This window comes from Microcaecilia unicolor, chromosome 9 (assembly GCF_901765095.1).
Source record: "Microcaecilia unicolor chromosome 9, aMicUni1.1, whole genome shotgun sequence".
NCBI classification, from domain to species: domain Eukaryota; kingdom Metazoa; phylum Chordata; class Amphibia; order Gymnophiona; family Siphonopidae; genus Microcaecilia; species Microcaecilia unicolor.
Genome location: NC_044039.1, coordinates 224,093,121 through 224,114,087, shown reverse-complemented (window position 1 = coordinate 224,114,087; position 20,967 = coordinate 224,093,121). Strand labels below are relative to the sequence as shown.

At 45.6% G+C, this 20,967-nt stretch overlaps 1 protein-coding gene across 1 annotated transcript in view; it reads left to right on the top strand.

The window, feature by feature from the left end:
* Positions 1-20,967, top strand: part of TTLL5 (tubulin tyrosine ligase like 5) — a 482,374-nt gene that overhangs the window by 214,775 nt on the left and 246,632 nt on the right. The window contains exon 19 of the mRNA XM_030213729.1: positions 18,102-18,164. Within this exon, the coding sequence (XP_030069589.1) occupies positions 18,102-18,164 (63 nt within the window). The remainder of the gene's footprint in view (positions 1-18,101; positions 18,165-20,967) is intronic.

Below are 20,967 nucleotides of genomic sequence, written 5' to 3'. Positions count from 1 at the left end.
ATGCACCAATTATATTTTTCAGGTATTAGGATGATTCTATTGCATCCCCATTTCTCCTTTCCACTAGGGTAGACATATTTAGGGCCTTCCTTATTTCTTCAGACCATTCCTCATGAGTTGGCATGGCATCCCTGAGCCAGCCAGTATTTCTCAGTCTCCAGCAGATGGTAGGTGAGTACCTGTGCAGCCCTGCTTTGGTTAGTACTTGATTAGGTATGCTGATTTTGGCCCCACAGGTTTAGAAAAAAAGGAAAAGAGAGAAAATATATAGATTACAGGAGACAAAGAAGGAAAAAGGAAAAAAAAGCACTACAGGCAGTTCTTGTGGGCTTCGCCAGTCTTGGTCTCCATGCCCCAGGGTACACTCTGAATTTCAGTCCTTTCCCTTCTCCCTCCCCTGCCCTTCATCCAGAGTTGTGCCTCTGCCTGTGCCTCGGTCCGAGTTCCATAGGGCACCCTGGGGGAAGAACTAAACTAATTTTTTTTTGTTTGTAAACCGCTTTGCTAAGTGCAGTAGAAAAGAAAGCAATGAGAACAACAATCTTAGCAAATCACTTCTTACCAACACAGCAGGAAGTGAGACTAAACAAGAAACTAAACAGAAGATAAAGATTCCATGGAAATGTAGATGGAAAGCAATGACCACAAATGCTCGCAGTCTAAGCGATAAAGTTCATGACCTTCAAGCCCTGATGTTGGAGGCAGACTTAGACGTTGTTGCAGTCACAGAGACATGGCTTAATGGTTCCCATGAATGGGATGCAAACATACCAGGCTATAATCTATTTAGGAAGGATAGGGATGGTCGTAAAGGTGGAGGAGTAGCTCTGTATGCGAGAAATGATATTGCAGTGACTGAAATGACAGGGACCTGGGGAAAGGAAGAAGCTATATGGATCACCTTAAAAAGATATGATAGAATCTCTGTCCACATGGGTGTTGTCTACAGACCTCCAACACAATTGGAGGAACTAGATAAAGATCTGATTGCGGATATTCAAAAGTTGGGAAAGAAGAGAGAGGTGCTGTTGCTGGGAGATTTCAATCTGCCGGATGTAGATTGGAAAGTTCCATCTGCGGAATCGGAAAGAAGTAGAGAGATCGTGGATGCTTTCCAAAGTGCTCTGCTCAGACAAATGGTGACAGAACCCATGAGGGAAGGAGCGACGCTGGATCTGGTGCTCACAAATGCGGATAGTGTGTCAAATGTCTGAGTGGGTGCCCACCTGGGCAGCAATGACCATCAAACAGTTTGATATGACAGCTGAAGTGGAGGGCGGCCACTCAAAACTCAAAGTCCTGGATTTCAAACATGCTGACTTTAGTAAAATGGGGGAATACCTGAGGAAGGAGCTGATGGGCTGGGAGGACGAACGAGAAGTGGAAGGACAGTGGTCTAGGCTGAAAGAAGCTATAAATATGGCCACAAACCTTTATGTAAGGAGAGTAAATAAAAGCAAGAGAAAAAGGAAACCGATATGGTTCTCCAAGCAAGTGGCTGAGAAAATAAAAGCTAAAGAGTTGGCTTTCCTGAAATACAGAAAAACTCAAGAAGAGCAATACGGAGAGGAATGCCGGATGAAACTGAAAGAAGCCAAGAGAGAGATACATCTGGCAAAAGCACAAGCGGAAGAACAAATGCCTAGAAATGTAAGGAGGGGTGACAAAAATTTCTTCAGGTATATTAGTGAAAGGAGGAGGATTAAAAGGGAATTGTGAGACTGCGCTATGTAGATAATGATGATGAAAAAGCAAATTTGCTAAATAGGTACTTTTGTTCTGTTTTCACAGAAGAAAATCCTGGAGAAGGACCACGATTGACTGGCAAAAGTACATATGAGAATGGAGTGGATATAGCACCGTTCACGGAAGAGAGTGTGTATGAACAACTTCAAAATCTAAAGGTGGACAAAGCTGTGGGACCGGATGGGATCCACCCCAGTATATTGAGGGAGCTCAGAGAGGTTCTGGCGGGTCCTCTTAAAGTTTTGTTTCATAAATCCTTGGAGATGGGAGAGGTTCCGAGGGATTGGAGAAGAGCGGATGTGGTCCCTCTTCACAAAAGTGGTGATAGGGAAGAAGCTGGAAACTACAGGCCGGTAAGCCTCACTTCGGTTATTGGAAAAGTAATGGAATCGATGCTGAAGGAAAGGATAGTGAATTTCCTGGAAGCCAGTAAGTTGCAAGATGTGAGACAGCATGGTTTTACCAAAGGTAAATCGTGCCAAACGAATCTCATAGAATTCTTTGACTGGGTGACCGGAGAATTGAATCGTGGACGTGCTATAGATTTCAGCAAAGCTTTTGACACGGTTCCCCACTGGAGGAGGCTCTTGAATAAACTTGAAAGGCTGAAGATAGGACCCAACATGCTGAACTGGATTAGGAACTGGTTGACGGACAGATGCCAGAGGGTGGTGGTTAATAGAATTCGCTCGGATGAGGGAAAGGTGAGTGGTGGAGTGCCTCAGGGATGGGTGCTGGGACCGATTCTGTTCAATATATTTGTGAGTGACATTGCCGAAGGGTTAGAAGATAAGGTTTGCCTTTTTGCTGATGATACCGAGATTTGTAACAGAGTGGACACCCCGGAGGGAGTGGAAAACATAAAAAAAGATCTGCGGAAGCTAGAAGAATGGTCTAAGGTTTGGCAATTAAAATTCAGTGCGAAGAAATGCAAAGTGATGCACTTAGGGAGTAGAAATCCACGGGAGACGTATGTGTTAGGCGGTGAGAATCTAATATGTACAGATGGGGAGAGGGATCTTGGGGTGATAGTATCTGTCACGGTAGTGCCCAGGTTCCATGCTCTAAGTCACCTCGCCCCCTGGTGGTTAGACCTGGTGTCTGCTGTGAACCGATGACTTGCCCATGTTTCAGAAGATATGCTGGTCCGGTCCGGATCTTCCAGCTTTCCAGATTGTTGTGGGAGTTTTTTGGAACTAAGCAGTACCCATACCTGGTGAACTCCCTGGTAGGCTGCCTTTATTAATCACCTGGGAGGGTTTCTAGTTTGCCTTGCAACAAGGTTCTTCAGAGGTGTTCCTTTGTGTGAGTTGTTGCAGTGCCTTTGTGCTTTTACTTTTTGTGACTTTGACTCTGCTTGTCTACTGGACTTTTCTTCTGCCTGCCGCCTGCCTAGACCCGGATTGTTACTGGACTATTCTTCTGTTTGCCGCCGGCCTAGACCCGGATTATTACAGGACTATTCTTCTGCTTGCCGCCTGCCTAGACCCAGCTTGTTCCTGGACTACTCGTTTGTCTGCTGTTTCCCTGGAACCCAGCGTGTTTCTAGTATTTCCTGCTGTCTGTCTGCCTGCTGCTGGGTCCTGCAGTTCGGCCTTCCTGTCCGGTAAGTCCTGCCGGCCGCCTGCAGCCCGGAGCTTAACTCTGGGTGAAGGGTGGCTAAGTGTAGGTGAAGCCTTGCCCCGATCCACTGCATTCCAGTTCCGGTCTGCCTTGTCTTGTGTTTGGGTGATTCTCCTGCAGCTGCCGCTCCTCGGCAGTGGGCTCACAAACCTAGTTACCTGCTGTGTATCTGAGGATCTGAAGGCGAAGAAACAGTGTGACAAGGCGGTGGCCGTAGCCAGAAGACTGCTGGGCTGTATAGAGAGAGGTGTGACCAGCAGAAGAAAGGAGGTGTTGACGCCCCTGTACAAGTCGTTGGTGAGGCCCCACCTGGAGTATTGTGTTCAGTTTTGGAGGCCGTATCTTGCTAAAGATGTAAAAAGAATTGAGGTGGTGCAAAGAAAAGCTACAAAAATGGTATGGGATTTGCGTTACAAGACGTATGAGGAGAGACTTGCTGACCTGAACATGTATATCCTTGAGGAAAGGAGAAACAGGGGTGATATGATACAGACGTTCAAATATTTGAAAGGTATTAATCCGCAAACGAACCTTTTCTGGAGACGGGAAGGCGGTAGAACTAGATGACATGAAATGAGATTGAAGGGGGGCAGACTCAAGAAAAATATCAGGAAGTATTTTTTCATGGAGAGAGTGGTGGATACTTGGAATGCCCTCCCGCGGGAAGTGGTGAAGATGAAAACAGTAACAGAATTCAAAAATGCGTGGGATAAACATAAAGGAATCCTGTTCAGAAGGAATGGATCCTCAGAAGCTTAGTGGAGATTGGGTGGCAGCGGTGGTGGGAGGCGGTGCTAGTGCTGGGCAGATTTCTATAGTCTATGCCCTGAAAATGGCAGATACAAATCAAGGTTAGGTATACACATAAAGTAGCACATAGGAGTTTTATCTTGTTGGGCAGACTAGATGGACCGTACAGGTCTTTTTCTGCCGTCATCTACTATGTTACTATGAGGGGCATAATCGAATGGGGGTGCCCATCTATAAGGACGGCCCCGTAAAGAAGCATACACGACCATATTTTATTTATTATTATTATTTATTTATTTTTTTTGTGTTACATTTGTACCCCGCGCTTTCCCACTCATGGCAGGCTCAATGCGGCAGGCAATGGAGGGTTAAGTGACTTGCCCAGAGTCACAAGGCGCTGCCTGTGCCGGGAATCGAACTCAGTTCCTCAGTTCCCCAGGACCAAAGTCTACTACTACTACTACTTAACATTTCTAAAGCTCTACTAGGGTTACGCAGCGCTGTACAGTTTAACAAAGAAGGATAGTCCCTGCTCAAAGGAGCTTACAATCTAAAGGACGAAATGTAAAGTTGGGGCAGTCTAGATATCCTGAATGGAGGTATAATGGTTATGTGCCGAAGGCGACATTGAAGAGGTGGGCCACCACCCTAACCACTAGGCCACTCCTCCACTCCGTATTATCGAAACAAGATGTGCGGCCATTGGTTTTCGCCTATAATGGAAACTAAGGGCAGCCATCTCAAACCTGGCCAAATCCAAGCCATTTGGTTGTGGGAGGAGCCAGCATTTGTAGTGCACTGGTCTCCCTCACATGCCAGGACACCAACCGGTCACCCTAGGGAGCACTGCAGTGGACTTCACAAATTGATCTCAGGTACGTAGCTCCCTTACCTAGATGTGGGTATAGTGGGTTTCGGGTGGGTTTTGGAGGGCTCACATTTACCACCACAAGTGTAACAGGTAGGGGGGGATGGGCCTGGTTCCGCCTGCCTGAAGTGCACTGCAGTACCCACTAAAACTGCTCCGGTGACCAGCATAGTGCTGTGATGGAGCTGGGTATGACATTTGAGGCTGGCATAGAGGCTGGCAAAAAAATGTTTTTAATTTTTTTTTTTTTGGGGTGGGAGGGGGTTGGTGACCACTGTGGGAGGAAGGTGTGGTCAACTGGTCAGTTCAGGCACCTTTTCAAGGCTTGGTTGCCAACAAAAAGGGACCAAGTAAAGTCGGCCAAATTCTCATCAGGGCCGCCCATCTTTTTTTCCATTATCGGCCGAGGATGCCCATCTGTTAACCAAGCCCCTGTCTCGCCTTCGGTACACTGCCGACACACCCCCTTGATCTTTGACCGTCCCTGCGACGGAAAGCAGTTGAGGCCGGCCAAAATCGGCTTTTGATTATGCCGATTTGGTCGGCCCTGAGAGAAGGCCGCCCATCTCCCGATTTGTGTCAGAAGATGGGCACCCTTCTCTTTTGAAAATAAGCAGGTATGTTACCAAAATGTAAAAACGTATTCTTTTCCACAGGCCTCTTTATATCCAAAAATTCTACATTTATCCAGTCATATTTCAAAGGAAATTGAAGATTAGGATCTAATGTATTAATCCAAACTCCAAAAGATTATAACTTTCCTTTGGTTCCATCCCAAAGAACGAACACATCTAAGAATCGTTTCCAAAATGAAACTTTTTAAAACCTGTAAGAGGGGTACAATTCCTTTTCTTCAAATTGTATCACATATAATGTGGCTACTGATGAAGCTAATGTCGCCCCCATAGCCACCCCTTGGGTTTGCTGGGAAAATGACCCTCCATACCAAAAATAATTTTTCTCTATTACTAACTTCGAAAGTTGTAACAGGAAACTAGTTAGAATGCGATTCATTGGTGGTCTTTGATTCATAGCATCTCTGATGGTATCCAAAGCCCCTTGTTAGGGATCCTCGTATACCATGAGGTGATATCTAAAGTCCCATCCATATAGAGGCTATATATTTTTCCCACTTGAGACAGCATCTGTAAAAAAAATGAGTGGAATCCTTCAAGAAAGATGAAATGTCTGTGGTCATGGGTTGCAAAAAAAAAATCCACAAACTGCGAGAGAAGTTCAAGTATGGAATTTTTGGTAGAGACTATGGGGTGTGCTGGAGGGTGTGTCACCTGTTTATGCACTTTTGGTACTAAATAAATTTTAGGTGTTTTTGGATGCTCTTCCATTAAGTAGGCTGCTGCTTTTGAAGTCAACTTGCCCCGCTTCAACAAAGGTGTCACCAATGTCTCAATTAATGTTTTCAACTCCATAATTGGATCCCTATCCAGCTTCCGATGTGTAACCGTATCCATAAGATGTCCTAATGCTGCTGTGTGGTAATCCCCTTTGGATTGCACCACTGTGGCCCCTCCTTTATCTGCCTTCAATACAATTGGCGACAAAGATGTACGCAGTTGCTTCATTCCTACTGCTTCATCCCGATGTAAATTTGCTCCCCATCTGGGCAATGGACAGGAGGTGTCGGGTTCTCGAGGCAGAACCAGAATACGTGAGCCCTTGGGCCACTGCTGAGGAGCAGCAGCGGCAGGCAAGACCACCCTGGAACTGGATACACAGAAGAGCAGAACTGGAACTCTGGCCCTGAGTAGTACTGAGGCAGGCAACTAGAAGAGGAACAACTTCACCTGCGCTTGACCACCGTTCCTCCGGAGTTGAGCTCCGGAGTGCGGGTGGCCGGCAGGACTTGCAGGATAAAGCAGGAACTGAAGATCCAGAGGACCCACCCTGGGGCTGGGATACACGAAGGAAGCTAGGCTAAATACTAGACTCGGACTGAAAGCTGCACGCAGCCACTAAGCCAGAAACACAAGACAGACAAAGGGGACAAGACGTACACAAAGGCTAGGCAGAGACAGGATTCAGGATATACACTTAGGATATACACACTAGCTAGGCAGAGACAGGATTCAGGATATACACTCAGGATATACACACTAGCTAGACAGAAGCAGGACTCAGGAAATACAAGCAAGCTAGGCAGAAACAGGACTCAGGAAATACAAGCAAGCTTGGCAGAAACAGGACTCAGGGTATACAAGCAAGCTTGGTAGAAACAGGACTCGGGATATACAAGCAAGCTTGGCAGAAACAGGACTCAGGATATACAAGCAAGCTAGGCAGAGCAGACAGAAGAAGAACCAGGAACAAACAGAGTCTTTGGGCAGGCAGCGGACAATAGAATAAACCAGGAGCTAACAGAGTCTAGGGCAGGCAGCGGATAATAGAATAAACCAGGAGCAAACAGAGTCTTTGGGCAGGCAGCAGATAATAGAATAAACCAGGAGCAGAGTCTTTGGGCAGGCAGCGGACAATAGAATAAACCAGGAGCTAACAGTCTTTGGGCAGGCAGCAGACAGAGGAATAAACCAAGAACTAACAGAGTCTTTGGGCAGGCAGCAGGCAGAGGAATAAACCATGGATAACAGAGTCAGGGCTGAAGCTTCAGCAGCTCCAAACACAGAGAGAAAATGGCTGAAGCTTCAGACCAAACGCAGAGCAAGGCAAAGGAAGGACTAGCAGTCCACAGACACAAAACAGAAGGGCAAAAGCCCACAAGGAAGGACTGGCAGTCCACAGGCACAAAAAGCAGATGGGCAAGAGCCCCAGAGAAAGGCTAAGTAGCAGCGCAACAGTGCTCTCACTAACCTCACGGCCTATTGGCATAACACTCATACTTACTATGCAAAAGGCCCTGACTGCAAGCACAGCACTTCCTTATGAAGGCTCTCACTGATGATGTCACCTACTGCAGGACAGGATCAGGGAACACACTCACACCAAGGAGAGGCTTGGAACACAAAGGAAGAACAGGCAGGAGCCATCTTGGAAGCTGGCACAAAACAAGCGGGACCCATCTTAGATGCTGGCTCCTCAGAGAGGCATAGCCCACACAGGTGAGGTCTAGTGAAGCAATCAGCACACAGAGACAGAGACAAGACTAACACAGAAACAGACAGAAGCCAGCATAGATGCTGACCCTACTATTACTGCTTAACATTTCTAGAGCGCTACTAGGGTTACGCAGAGCTGTACAGTTTAACAGAGAAGGACAGTCCTTGCTCAAAGGAGCTTACCATCTAAAGGACGAAATGTCAAGTTGGGGCAGTCTAGATTTCCTGAATAGAGGTATGGTGGTTAGGTGCTGAAGGTGACATTGAAGAGGTGGATTTTGAGCAAGGATTTGAAGATGGGCAGGGAGGGGGCCTGGCGAATGGGCTCAGGGAGTTTATTTCAAGCATGGGGTGAGGTGAGGCAGAAAGGGCGGAGCCTGGAGTTGGCGGTGGTGGAGAAGGGTACTGAAAGGAGGGATTGGTCTTGAGAGCGGAGGTTATGGGTAGGAACGTAAGGGGAGATGAGGGTAGAGAGGTAAGGAGGGGCTGCAGATCGAGTGCATTTGTAGGTTAGTAGGAGAAGCTTGAACTGTATGCGGTACCTAATCGGAAGCCAGTGCAGTGACTTGAGGAGAGGGGTGATATGAGTATATCGGTCCAGGCGGAAGATAAGACGTGCAGCAGAGTTCTGAATGGACTGAAGGGGGGATAGATGGCTAAGTGGGAGGCCAGTGAGGAATAGGTTGCAGTAGTCAAGGCGAGAGGTAATGAGAGAGTGGATGAGAGTTCGGGTGGTGTGATCAGAGAGGAAAGGGCGAATTTTGCTAATGTTATAGAGGAAGAAGCGACAGGTCTTGGCTATCTGCTGGATATGCGCAGAGAAGGAGAGGGAGGAGTCGAAGATGATTCCGAGGTTGCGGGCAGATGAGACGGGGAGGATGAGGGTGTTATCAACTGAGATAGAGAGTGGAGGGAGAGGAGAAGTGGGTTTGGGTGGGAAGACAATAAGCTCGGTCTTAGCCATGTTCAGTTTCAGGTGGCGGTTGGACATCCAGGCAGCAATGTCGGATAAACAGGCTGATACCTTGTCCTGGGTATCCGCAGTGATGTCTGGCGTGGAGAGATAAAGCTGGGTGTCATCAGCATAAAGATGATATTGGAAACCGTGAGATGAGAACAGGGAGCCCAGGGAAGAGGTGTAGATTGAAAAAAGAAGGGGACCAAGAATAGATCCCTGGGTCACTCCAACAGAGAGCGGGATGGGGGTAGAGGAAGAACCATGAGAATTTACTCTGAAGGTATGGTGGGAGAGAAAAGAGGAGAACCAGGAGAGGACAGAGCCCTGGAACCCAAATGAGGACAGTGTGGCAAGAAATAAATTGTGATTGACAGTGTCAAAAGCGGCGGATAGGTCGAGGAGGATGAGGATGGAGTAGTGGTCTTTGGATTTGGCAAGGAACAGGTCATTGCAGATTTTAGATAGTGCCGTTTCTGTCGAGTGTAGGGGGCGAAAGCCGGATTGAAGTGGATCAAGGATGGCATGAGAGGAGAGAAAATCAAGGCAATGGCTGTGAACGGCGGCGCGTTCAAGTATCTTGGAGAGGAAGGGTAGGAGGGAAATGGGGTGGTAGTTGGAGGGACAGGTAGGGTCAAGTGATGGTTTTTTTAGGAGTGGTGTGACTACAGCATGCTTGAAGGTGTCAGGGACAGTTGCAGTGGAGAGAGAGAGGTTGAGGCTATGACAGATGGGGGGGGGGGGCTGACAGTAGGAGAGATGGTGTTGAGTAAGTTGGTGGGGATGGGGTCAGAGGAACAGTGGTGCATTTAGAGGAGGAGAGAAGATGGGCAGTTTCCTCTTCGGTGATATCAGGAAAAGAGGAGAAGGAGGCCTGGGTTGGTTGGTTGAGGGAGTGGGTTAAAGGGTGAAGAGGAGGAGATGGTTTGGTGGTGAATTTAAGGTTGATCTTCTGCTCTTGTCGCGGAAGTAATCAGCCAGTGATTGAGGATAGAGTGGGGGGGGGGGGGTGTGAGCGGAGGGCACTTTGAGGAGGGAGTTAAGAGTGGCGAAGAGACGATGAGGGTTATAGTTGAGGGAATTAGTCAACTGGGTGTAATAGTCCTGTTTGGCGAGGAATAGGGAGGACTGGAAGGAGGATAGCATGAATTTGTAATGATTGAAATCAGTATGGGTGCGAGATTTCCTCCAGAGGCGTTCAGCCGATCGGGCGCAGGAGCGAAGGTATCGGGTGTAAGCGGTCAGTCAGGGCTGGGGATTACTAAGCCTTGTGGGACAGGAGATGGATGGTGCAAGGGTGTCCAGTGCAGAGGAGAGAGTGGCATTGTAAGTGGAGACAGCCTTGTCGACGGACTCGGAGGACATAATGGAAGAGAGGAGATTAGAGATACTAGAGGATAAGGTGGGAGGGGCAACAGCCTGGAGATTCCTGGAAGTAGTGGTTAGTGTTGGGCGAGACTGAGGGGGAGGGTGATGAAGTGTGAAGGTGATCAGGTGATGGTCAGAGAGAGGAAGAGCTGAGGCGCAGAGATTGGAAGGTGAGCAGGTAGAGGAGAGGACGAGGTCAAGACAGTGGCCAGATTGATGAGTAGGGGTGGTGGAGCTCAGTTGGAGGTTGAAGAAGGAGGTTAGAGTGAGGAACTGAGAAGCATAAGAGTCAGATGGGTCATCAGTGTGTTTGTTAAAGTCTCCAAGAATGAGGGATGGGGATGAGGGCTCAAGAAAAACGGAGAGCCAGGCATCGAAGTCGGTAAGGAAGGAAGAGAGGGACTTATCAGGGGGGCGGTAAATGACTGCAACTTTGAGTGGCAGCGGGTAGAATAGATGGATGGAGTGAACTTCAAAGGATGAGAAGCAGTGAGACTGCAATAGGAGGAGAGGTTGAAAACTGCAGGAGGGTGAAAGTAGTAATCCGACGACGCCACCGCGGCCAACTGGGCGTGGAGAATGGGAGAAGAGATAACCTCCATGGCATAGGGCCAGGTGAGCCTGGTTTCAGTTAGGGCGAGCAGTTGAAGGGAATGGAAGATGAAGAGATCATGGGTGAAGGAAAGTTTGTTGCAGACCGAGCGGGCATTCCACAGGGCACATGAGAAGGGGAGGGAGGAGAGGAATAGAGATGAGATTGGAGACAGCGCGGAAACGTTTGCATGGATGAGACGAGGACAGGTGTGAGGGACCTGAGTTGGGATTGATGTCTCCCGCGGATAGCAGGAGAAGGAGCAAGAGAGTGCGGAGGAGGGTGGGGGAGGTAGGGCGACGAAGATGGGATGCGCTTAGTAGGAATGGGGAAGGGTTCATGGCAGGAAAGAGGTGTTGAAGGTTGAGAGCTAGGAAGGAGGAGGAGGCCAGTAGAGATGGTGTGGTGGTGGGGGACGGGGGTGGGTAGGGTATTGCAGTAGTGAGCAGGACGAGAGAGGACATGGATGGGCAGTGAGTTCGTGTGGTATACAGCGGTGGGGAGAGGGGGAATAGATTAGGAAGGGACAGGGCAATGAAGAGAATGTGTAAGGGGGCCTTAAGTAGTGACTGAGGTGTTTACGGGTGCATAGTGATGGTGGTTTGACAGGCAGATTGGCAGGTGGGAAGGTAGGTAGAGGGGCTGGCAGGCGGGTAGGTAGGTTGATGGGGGGCAAGCAGGCAGGTAGGTTGCTGGGATGGGGGGCAAGCAGGCAGGTAGGTTTCTGGGCTGGGGGCAGGCAGGCAGGTAGATGGGCTGGGAGGCAGGCAGAATGAAGGGTGAGCAGTCAGTCATGAGAGTGACGGGCTGGCTAGGTGGCAGGTGAGGAGGCAGGTAGGTAGTTGTGCAGGCTAGGAGGCAGGCAGGTTGTTGATGGGCAGACAAGCAGGCAAGTTTGAAGGGCAGGTTGGTTGATTGGCTCGCAGGCAGGCAGGCAGGAACAGGTGAGTGAGGTGGAGAGCTCAGCAGCAGGACTGGAACAAGCTGGAATAATTTGGAGGTTGGTTGATAGGCTAGCAGGCAGGTAGGAACGGGTGAGTGCGGTGGAGAGCACAGCAGCGGGACTGGAGCAAGCTGCTTGGTGGTTAATGCAGTGCTGTGGTGAATGTGGAAACTTCAGCTTCTGGCTTTTCACAGATAAGTGCCAGGTCTACTGCTGTGTTCCTAGTCTGTGAAATAAGAGTCTGGCTTAATGCAAAGAATTAGGATTATGTCTCTTTGTTCTTTGTACCCGTCTCTCCTGTTCTATCGGTATGGCGGATCGGTAGCAGGTTCCGGTACCACTGCGAGGAAGTGTTCATCAACAAAGGACGAATACTCGGTGTTCAGTCGCATGCCTCGCTCTGTTGGCCACGAGTTTCCTTTGTGCAGTTGGGATGTTCAGCTTGTTGTAGAGATGGGTGATCACGGTTCAGGTCGGTCTTTGGATAGGAGTGTGACGGTGGGGATCACCGCGGCCTAGGGTTGCTCCCCAGCACAGGACGGCCTTTCGGCGATCAGCTGTGCGATCGATCAGTGTTCTTCTTTGCCCCTTCGCGCTGATGCAGTCGGAGGATTGTTCTCTCGTACTTGCGCTCTCCTCACACTTTAGGGAGGTCAGTGATGTCCAGTTTGTCGCCGTGCTCTCAGTCCAGGGAGGTTGGTCCAGTGTCGGTCCAGTTGAGAGGGCTGTGGACCTGTTGTGGACACGCGTAGGGCACTGGTCCGGACTTATCGGTCGCTCTTGCGGTTGTACTCGGCGGTCTCGGCGTCTTCGCTTCTGTGCTGTGTGATCGTGGGTCGGATCGATCGTAGTTCCGGTGAGTTGATTGTTGGATTCGTGGCAATTAATTCTGCTTGGTCGCGCTCAGGCTTGCCCAATGCTCGGCGAAGCCTCCTAATTCTTTTTTTAAAATTCTTTATTTATTAAATTTTACATTTATATCTATACAACATAAATGTGATGAAATACAGAAAATAAAATACAATGGAGTAAAACATTACCCTGAATATAACACAAAAAGAATTTTTTTTTTCAACATTTGTCCACAAACTTTTGGATCAAGAACTAAGAAATTCTAACATAGGAAAAAACCCCCCAGTTTTATAACAATAAAGAGCGGATGGGAGATAAAAGCCTCCACAGCCGATTTTTGCAGCATAATCATCATTATGGGTTCTGTTCTAGGGATAGAGCATTCCTTTCCTTTGCTTCAATGAAATCTAATAATTTCTTGGGGCTAAAGAAAAGGTAGTTTATCAAATTCAAGGTAATACAACACTTGCAAGGAAATTTCAAAATAAAAGTACCACCTAACTTTAGAACCCTAGCTTTATACATCAAAAATTCCTTTCTTTTCCTTTGAGTAGCTCGCGCCAGATCAGGGAAAACTTGAATTTTATATCCCATGAATAAATCATTTATATACCTGAAATATGACCTTAAGATGTTATTGCGGTCAAGTTCAAGGGCGAATGTCACCAGCAATGTAGTACGTTCAGAAATAAGTTCAAGGGAGGATTCCAGGAATTCTGTCAAATTCAAATCAGTAGAAGGGGCAGCTTGAGCATTATCTTTAGGCAATGAAGATATCCCTGTGATATACTGGGTTCTCGTTATAGGAGGATATGCCTCCTCTGGAATCCCCAGTACATCCTTGAAATATTTTTTCAACATATCCAATGCATTTATTAAAGGAGACTTTGGGAAATTCAAAAATCTCAAGTTGTTTCTTCGTCCATTATTTTCAAGGTATTCAAGTTTTCTATCCTGGATATCCCGTTCCTTGACTAAAACCTCTGTGAGATTTTGTAATTTCACAATTTGTTCTTCAGTTTTTTGAGATTTAACTTTCTGCTCCTGAATTTGTTCAGACATTAAGTGATTAGACTTCTTTAAATCAGTTATTTCATTTTTAAATGAAGTACTTAGCAAAAGTAAGGTATTGTTCACACCCTGAATGGCGTCCCATAAGGCATTCATAGTTACCACTGCAGGTCTCTCTAATACTCCGGTACTCACGGTGCCGATCTCCAGGGCATTTAGTGCAGATCCTCGAACCGAGTCCTGCATCGGTATTCCTTTGCCCGGGGTAGAAGTACTCGCGGGTCCTCCTGCAACAAACACTGAAGAGCCGGGAGATTCCACGGCGTCCAAAGGCTGTAACCTTGCATGCAACAAATCGGCTCCAGGTCGTGGAGGTGCAGTGTGAGAGGGAGGGGTGAGCGTAACTCCCTCAATGCTGCACTCGGCCCTCAGCAGGGCCGAGTTAATCGAAGTGGGTGACTGTTCTCCGGGGATCCCAATCCCGAAATTATCCAAGGTCATTTGGTATGTGGAGGAAATTGATTGCGGGACCGCGGATGTAGGAACCGCTATCTTTCCTTTTCTCTTCCCCATCGCTAGGTCAGAGAAACTTCTCACTCGCCAATTCGTCGGTGAGCAATTCGGGAGCTGGTGAACCTGACTTCCGCTCACGTCGCCATCTTGATCCTCCGAAGCCTCCTAATTCTTGGCCCGTTCGAGGTGCTGGGTCTAGCCCGCTCGAAGTGGTGGGTCTGGCTGTCCTCCGGACCTCCATCGGCTAGTCCTGATCTACGTTCCCCGTGATAACTATCGCACCTGGAGGAGGTATTCCACCTCTCCTATGGTAGCGGGGCAGCTCCGATCATGGTCCTCCACTGGGCAACTCAGTACTCGAGGTCGGCCCGGTTGTTCGGTGGCCACGAGGTTCGTTCGTTTTGCCTGGTGACTGCTGTTCTTGGCGTCCACCAGTTTCGCAGCGAATTCTCTGTTGGTCTGTCGGGTTCTGATTAAATCTATTTGCGTTCCTCGCAATTTGTGGCCAGCTTTAGCTACTTTAATGCTAAATCTCGGCTGGGGTCTACGGAGCTCTTTGTTCCATGACCTTTTAGGTGGCGGCCATCTTACAGAAATAAGGTAAGTCTGAGGTTGGTCACGACCACAGACATGACAGGAGGTCTTCAATAACAACAAAACTTTTAACATCAATTCCTTGAAAGTAGATATTAATTGATTCATTACTCTGGGAGGATACTACCAGGATTTGGATGACAAATGGAAATATTTGGGAGGGGGTATTGTCCATGAAATAAACTCACAATTGCAATTTACACAAGAACTGAGAGAAGGCAATTCACATTTTGAAAGAATCATAGTCAGTAGTAGGTACAAATCCTAAACCAAGAGATAATGCTGCTGTCTGCTCAGCTGTCAAGTGCTCCCTCAGTATATTTATTATGGACGCCATTGACCGATCTTGGCTCTCGTCCCTGTTTTCATTCCTTGTCCATCTCGGTCTTTGGTTTTACTCCAGCATCTGCTGGATCTCTGTTTGTTGTTGGTTCATGGAATTTTCGTATAGGGTTTCCCGTATGGCTCCCCTTCTTCACTGGTTTCATCCGAGTCCCCCGATGATCCTTCAATTGCTTACCTTTTTCTTCTTAGTCGATTGTTTTTCTTGTGTCCATAAATAAACTCTATCCAACTGATAATCCTTTTCATCGTGTTTAAATTTTTTGATTTAACATCCCGAGCTGTTTGTTATGTAAATCCAGTATTTAATTAAACTACTGCCTGGCTGATTTGGTCCTTTGAGCTTTTATATTAGCTGCATTATCAGTCACATATATGAGACTAGCTTAGTGGAGATTAAACTCTGCCAAAATGCTTGAAACGAATTGACGAATATTCTCACCAGTTTATCAGTGGTCTCTCTCATTGCCAAAATTACTGAACAAATGCATCAGTTTTCATCAAGGTGAGCTCTTCTCAATTTTTTATTAAACTGATGTGTTGGTGTCAAGTTTCCAAGTCAAGGTGTGCATGGGGACATAATCAGTCCCCAACCCCTCATGTCCTCATTCATATTCAATCAATCCCCTCCTGTCCCCATTCACTTTTGATCCATTCCCTCCAGTCCCCGTGGTAGTAATTACTTTACTTTTTTGTCCCCATCCCTGTGGTTTTCTGCGGGTTTTCCATTGTCACATATAGTTTAAATAATTTGTTACAGTTGCATCTTGTCTGTTACCTTTGCCACTGAGGACACTGTGAATGCTTTTCAGAGCAACATAACTGAAGTCGTTTGAGTTCTTGAGTGAATGTGTGTTCTGACCTGGTTTTACAGCCTGCTTCACTAACACAGACTGTTCAGTAATTACTGTGAATTCTTTTGGATTCGTATTAGGTAAATGAGACTTTTATTAGAGGTTCTAAAATACACAATGATTAAGATGTATACACACTGATTAAGCTATATAACTGAAAAGAAACAATAATACCTATCTATAGTTAAACAGTACCTATCTATAAACAATCATTTGATCACTGGTCCATCCAAGCAATGCTAGGAGTTTCTTGACCAGAAAAAGAAGCAATAATACACTATACATCATATCTGTACCTATATCACTGGTCCTTACATCATCAAGGCTCTTATCATCAACTGGGGGGGGGGCCCTGTTCACAGCGAAAGCCAGGAGTTTCTTTGACCAGGAAATATGGTTCTCTGCGCAGTATGTACATTACTCACAGACGAGCTCCCCATTTCAAAGAAACTCCCCTTTTTATTAGTCTTAGAACTCATGTTCAGAGCTAAGGAAAATTACAGAATGCTTGAGAATTTCTCTGTTTAGGTAAACAAGCCATACTGTGGGAATGTGGTCACATGTTTCTCAGTCCAGGTGGCCAGTCTGAACTTGAAACAGGCTCCATCTCCCCCTTCACATACCAAATTAATTAGAGCTGTGTCTTATCTTCTACATTCCAACTTATTTTCAGAAATACAGACCCCGAGTGCACTGTCGTTTAAGGCAGAGTTGCAAAACAATCTTTAAAATTCACTTCTATTACAATGTGATAAACAAGTCTGATTCTTATCAACCTCTTGTTGTCCACCAGTCCCAGCTCAGGTCCCAATTAAAATACAGATCTGTTAATGTACTGGGAAATACCACCACATCTGGGTATACACTACTTGCGTGCAGCCACATTCTGGGACAGAAATTGGGCAGAGCATGAGTAGAGTTGCAAGGTCCATGCATATATTCATATCTCACTATTTGGAAAGGGCCTGCCATTGAGAAAGTAGGTTTGGCCAATCTGTTCTGTGGAGTCTCTTTGAGTTTTAGAATCCAACTCTTTCCCTCATAAGGTCAATTTTTATGATTTTCAGGTTGACTTTGACAAAAAATGCACAATACTAAAAAAAAATCTCTTTGCCACAAAAAAAAAAATGTGTTGTCTGTATGTTTCCCCCCTTTTTTATTAAATGCAGCCTGTAGCTAGGGAGCCCTACTAGTGAGGGCTTATCTTTCTTTTCAGAGAAAACGAATGTATTTACCTGTAACAGATGTTCTTTGGGACAGCAGAATACAAGAGCTCGCATACCCAGAAGTGTATTCCTGTTAAGCATTAAGGAAACTGAGTTCCTACGTGATGACAAAACGAAAGCTAAGGAAGCATTGAAAGTCCCGGCAATGAGTCAAAGGGGGAAGCTCAGGAGGGAAAAAGAAGGAGGTGATATGTGCCTTGCTATCCATGCCAAAAATGCTCTCTGTTAATTCCCAAATTCCAGGGCTCATGCTGTAGCTAGGAAGGAGGGAGGGAGGCGTAAGTGACTGCATAGTATCAGAAAGAAGATCCTGCAGGTTTAAGAGTCAGTGCTGCTGTGAGAGGTGCTGAGCCCATGTGTCGATGTAGAACTAAGCATGCTTGATCAGATCTGAAGGCACAACAATGCACTGTGACACACTAATAGGGAAATGCTCTTATGAAATGAAGTGTTTACTGTATTTGAATTAATTCTTTGCTTTGAGCTTTATTGTGGAGGTTGTTGGGGAGACACCCATACCAGGATCATTCTTTATAGGTGATGGTTCAAAGGAACTGAAACAAATCACTGTGACAAAATTGACAAACTAAATAATAGCAAAATTGTGGGACTTGGTGGTATTCACCCATGGTTGTAAAGGAACTCAAATAGAAAATTGCAGAGTTGCTACTAGAAATCTGTAATTGCTGTCTTCTGCCTTGCCCCTGAGTTCCCCACTCATACTATACCTGCTGCCTGCTCCCCCTGAGCTCCCTTTTGTTACCCTGTGCTGATCTTTTATTTTTATTTTCAGGCCCTTTCTGGAACATAGAACAACAATGAACTACATGCTGGCAACACGGCTCTTCACTGACAGGTGCGTGTCTACTTAGAGAATGTTACCTTCTGGATACCTCTGCGGTTTATGAGTGAGATGCCTGGGGTGTTAAAGGTAAAGGTTTGGAATAGAGGAAATTGACTATACATAATGTGGAATTAGAATAATACTTATGGACTGTATCAGAAGTTAGTTATACATCGATTCCTTGTAATTAATATTTCCTGTCACTCCAGGCTTCAAGTGAATGTTTGATGAGAGTATATACAGATGGTGGTGCGTTGCACTTAAATTCACTTGAATTTAAGTGAATGTTTGGTGAGAGTATATACAGACGGTGCGTTGCACTTAAATTCACTTGAAGTTTGACACCCCATTGAGGTATATCTGCCTTCTGTGGGAATATCTTGTTTGTGTTCATCTCTTTCTGTTATCTCCAGAGGAATGTTTGCTACCTGTAAGAATAGGTATCCCTGGACTTCTTTTGCTGCAGTCCTCAGAGGTGTATCTGCTAAAACATGGGCTGAGGGTGAAAAGGGGTAGGATCAGGAAAAATATAAGGAAATATTTCTTTACAGAAAACAGTCTTCCGGTGGAGATGGTACATAAATAAAAAAAAAAAAAAATTTAAGTCAGAATTTAAGATCATGGGACAGAGATAGAAGGCCCTATATTCAGCTGGTTGCGGGCAGTGCTTTGCTGTCTGCTGCCGACATTAAATCTGGATATACAATGCTGTGCTATTCTGGCAACTGACACTGAATATCTGGGTTTTTTAAACTGCTAAAAAGTTAACCAAAGTCGATAGTTGGCACTAACCAGATAAATTTATAGCGGTTAAATATAGGTCTATATTTATGTGGCCTATTTTAATCGACAAACAACCAGGTATGTTGTTCGATATAGGCGGTTAGCGACTAGCCGCTAACTGTGGATAGCAGGAAATAACCAGTTATTTTCTGCTGAATATCTGAAGCTAAGCACCAATAGCTGTTCAATAGGTCAGCGGCCATAACTGGTTGGTTGAATAGCTTTGAATTTCAAGAGGAGAGAATTTATGATGGAAAGAATTGTAGAGCTGAGCAAGAAGTGTGGATGGCAGACATGATGGGACTTTATGATCTTTCTCTGAGAATAAGAGAGATATGTACACTTCATGGATGGAGTGAGGAACGTAGGCTCTTTCCAGACAGAGAGACAGATGTAAGATTAAAAATAGTTTATTGGTAACATCAAACAAATATATGACTCAACACAGCTGTGTTTCGGCGCCGTAGCGCCTTCTTCAGGAGTCTATAAAATTAAATATAAAAGTAAACATAAAACGTGAGTAAGAAAAATAGAACATATAATAACAGAAAACAACAAAACAAAAGAACAATCAAGTCCTAGTAAATCAATATGACAGGCGGCTGAGGGGAGATATGATAGAGGTCTATAAAATAATGAGTGGAGTTGAATGGGTAGATGTGAAGCGTCTGTTCATGCTTTCCAAAAATACTAGGACTAGGGGGCATGCAGTGAAGCTACAATGTAGTAAATTTAAAACGAATCGGAGAAAATTTTTCTTCACTCAACGTGTAATTAAACTCTGGAATTCGTTGCCGGAGAATATGTTAAAGACAGTTAGCTTAGCGGAGTTTAAAAAAAGGTTTGGATGGCTTCCTAAAGGAAAAGTCCATAGACCGTTATTAAATGGACTTGGGGAAAATCCACTATTTCTGGGATAAGCAGTATAAAATGTTTTGTACTTTTTTGGGATCTTGCCAGGCACTTGTGATCTGGATTGGCCACTGTTGGAAACAGGATGCTGGGCTTGATGGACCTTTGGTCTTTCCCAGTATGGCAATTCTTATGTTCTTATATAATATACAACGAATAATTAGAAGTGGGGATAAAAACAACAATAGTAATAGTAAATACAGCAGGGTGACAGTATTGAAAACAATAAAACCAACAGAAAAATACATGAGCATATATTAAAAAACTATATATATATATGTATATATTTGTTACACTTGTACCCCACTTTTTCCCACCTATTTGCAGGCTCAGTGTGGCTTACATTGTACCGTACAGGCGTTTGCCAGTCGGTTGATAACAAATACAGGTTATATTGCAGTCGAAATGAGGTAGGTGTGTATCAGGCACCATGAGGATGGGAGGGATCAAGATTGTATATTGTCCAGTACGATCATTGTTGTGTTGTGTTGCTGGGTGTGGGGATTTACGTTACATCGGTGGGGTAGGCCTTTTTGAAGAGGTTGGTTTTTAATGATTTCCTGAAGTTCAGATGGTCTATTTTCACAGCTTTAGGGAGTCCATTCCATAGTTGTGCGCTTAGGTAGGAGAAGCTGGATGCATAAGTTGTTTTGTATTTCAGTCCTTTGCAATTTGGGTTATGTAGGTTTAGGTATGATCGTGATGATGGGAATCTGTTTCTGGTTGGTAGATCTATGAGGTCTGTCATGTATCCTGGGACTACGCCGTAGATAATTTTGTGGACCAAGGTGTAGATTTTGAAGACAATCCGTTCTTTGGGAGCCAGTGTAGCTTTTCTCGGAGGGGTTTAGCGCTTTCAAAGCATGTTTTACCAAATATCAGCCTGGCTGCTGTGTTTTGGGCGGTCTGGAGTTTTTTTGCGAGTTCTTTACATCCCACATAGATTCCGTTGCAGTAATCTGTATGGCTTAGGACCATTGATTATATTAGGTTTCGAAAAATTTCCCTTGGGAAGAAAGGTTTTATTCGTTTGAGTTTCCACATTGAGTAAAACATTTTCTTTATTATGGAGTTTACTTGGCTGTCAAGGTTACGGTCGATTATGATGCTGAGTATTTTT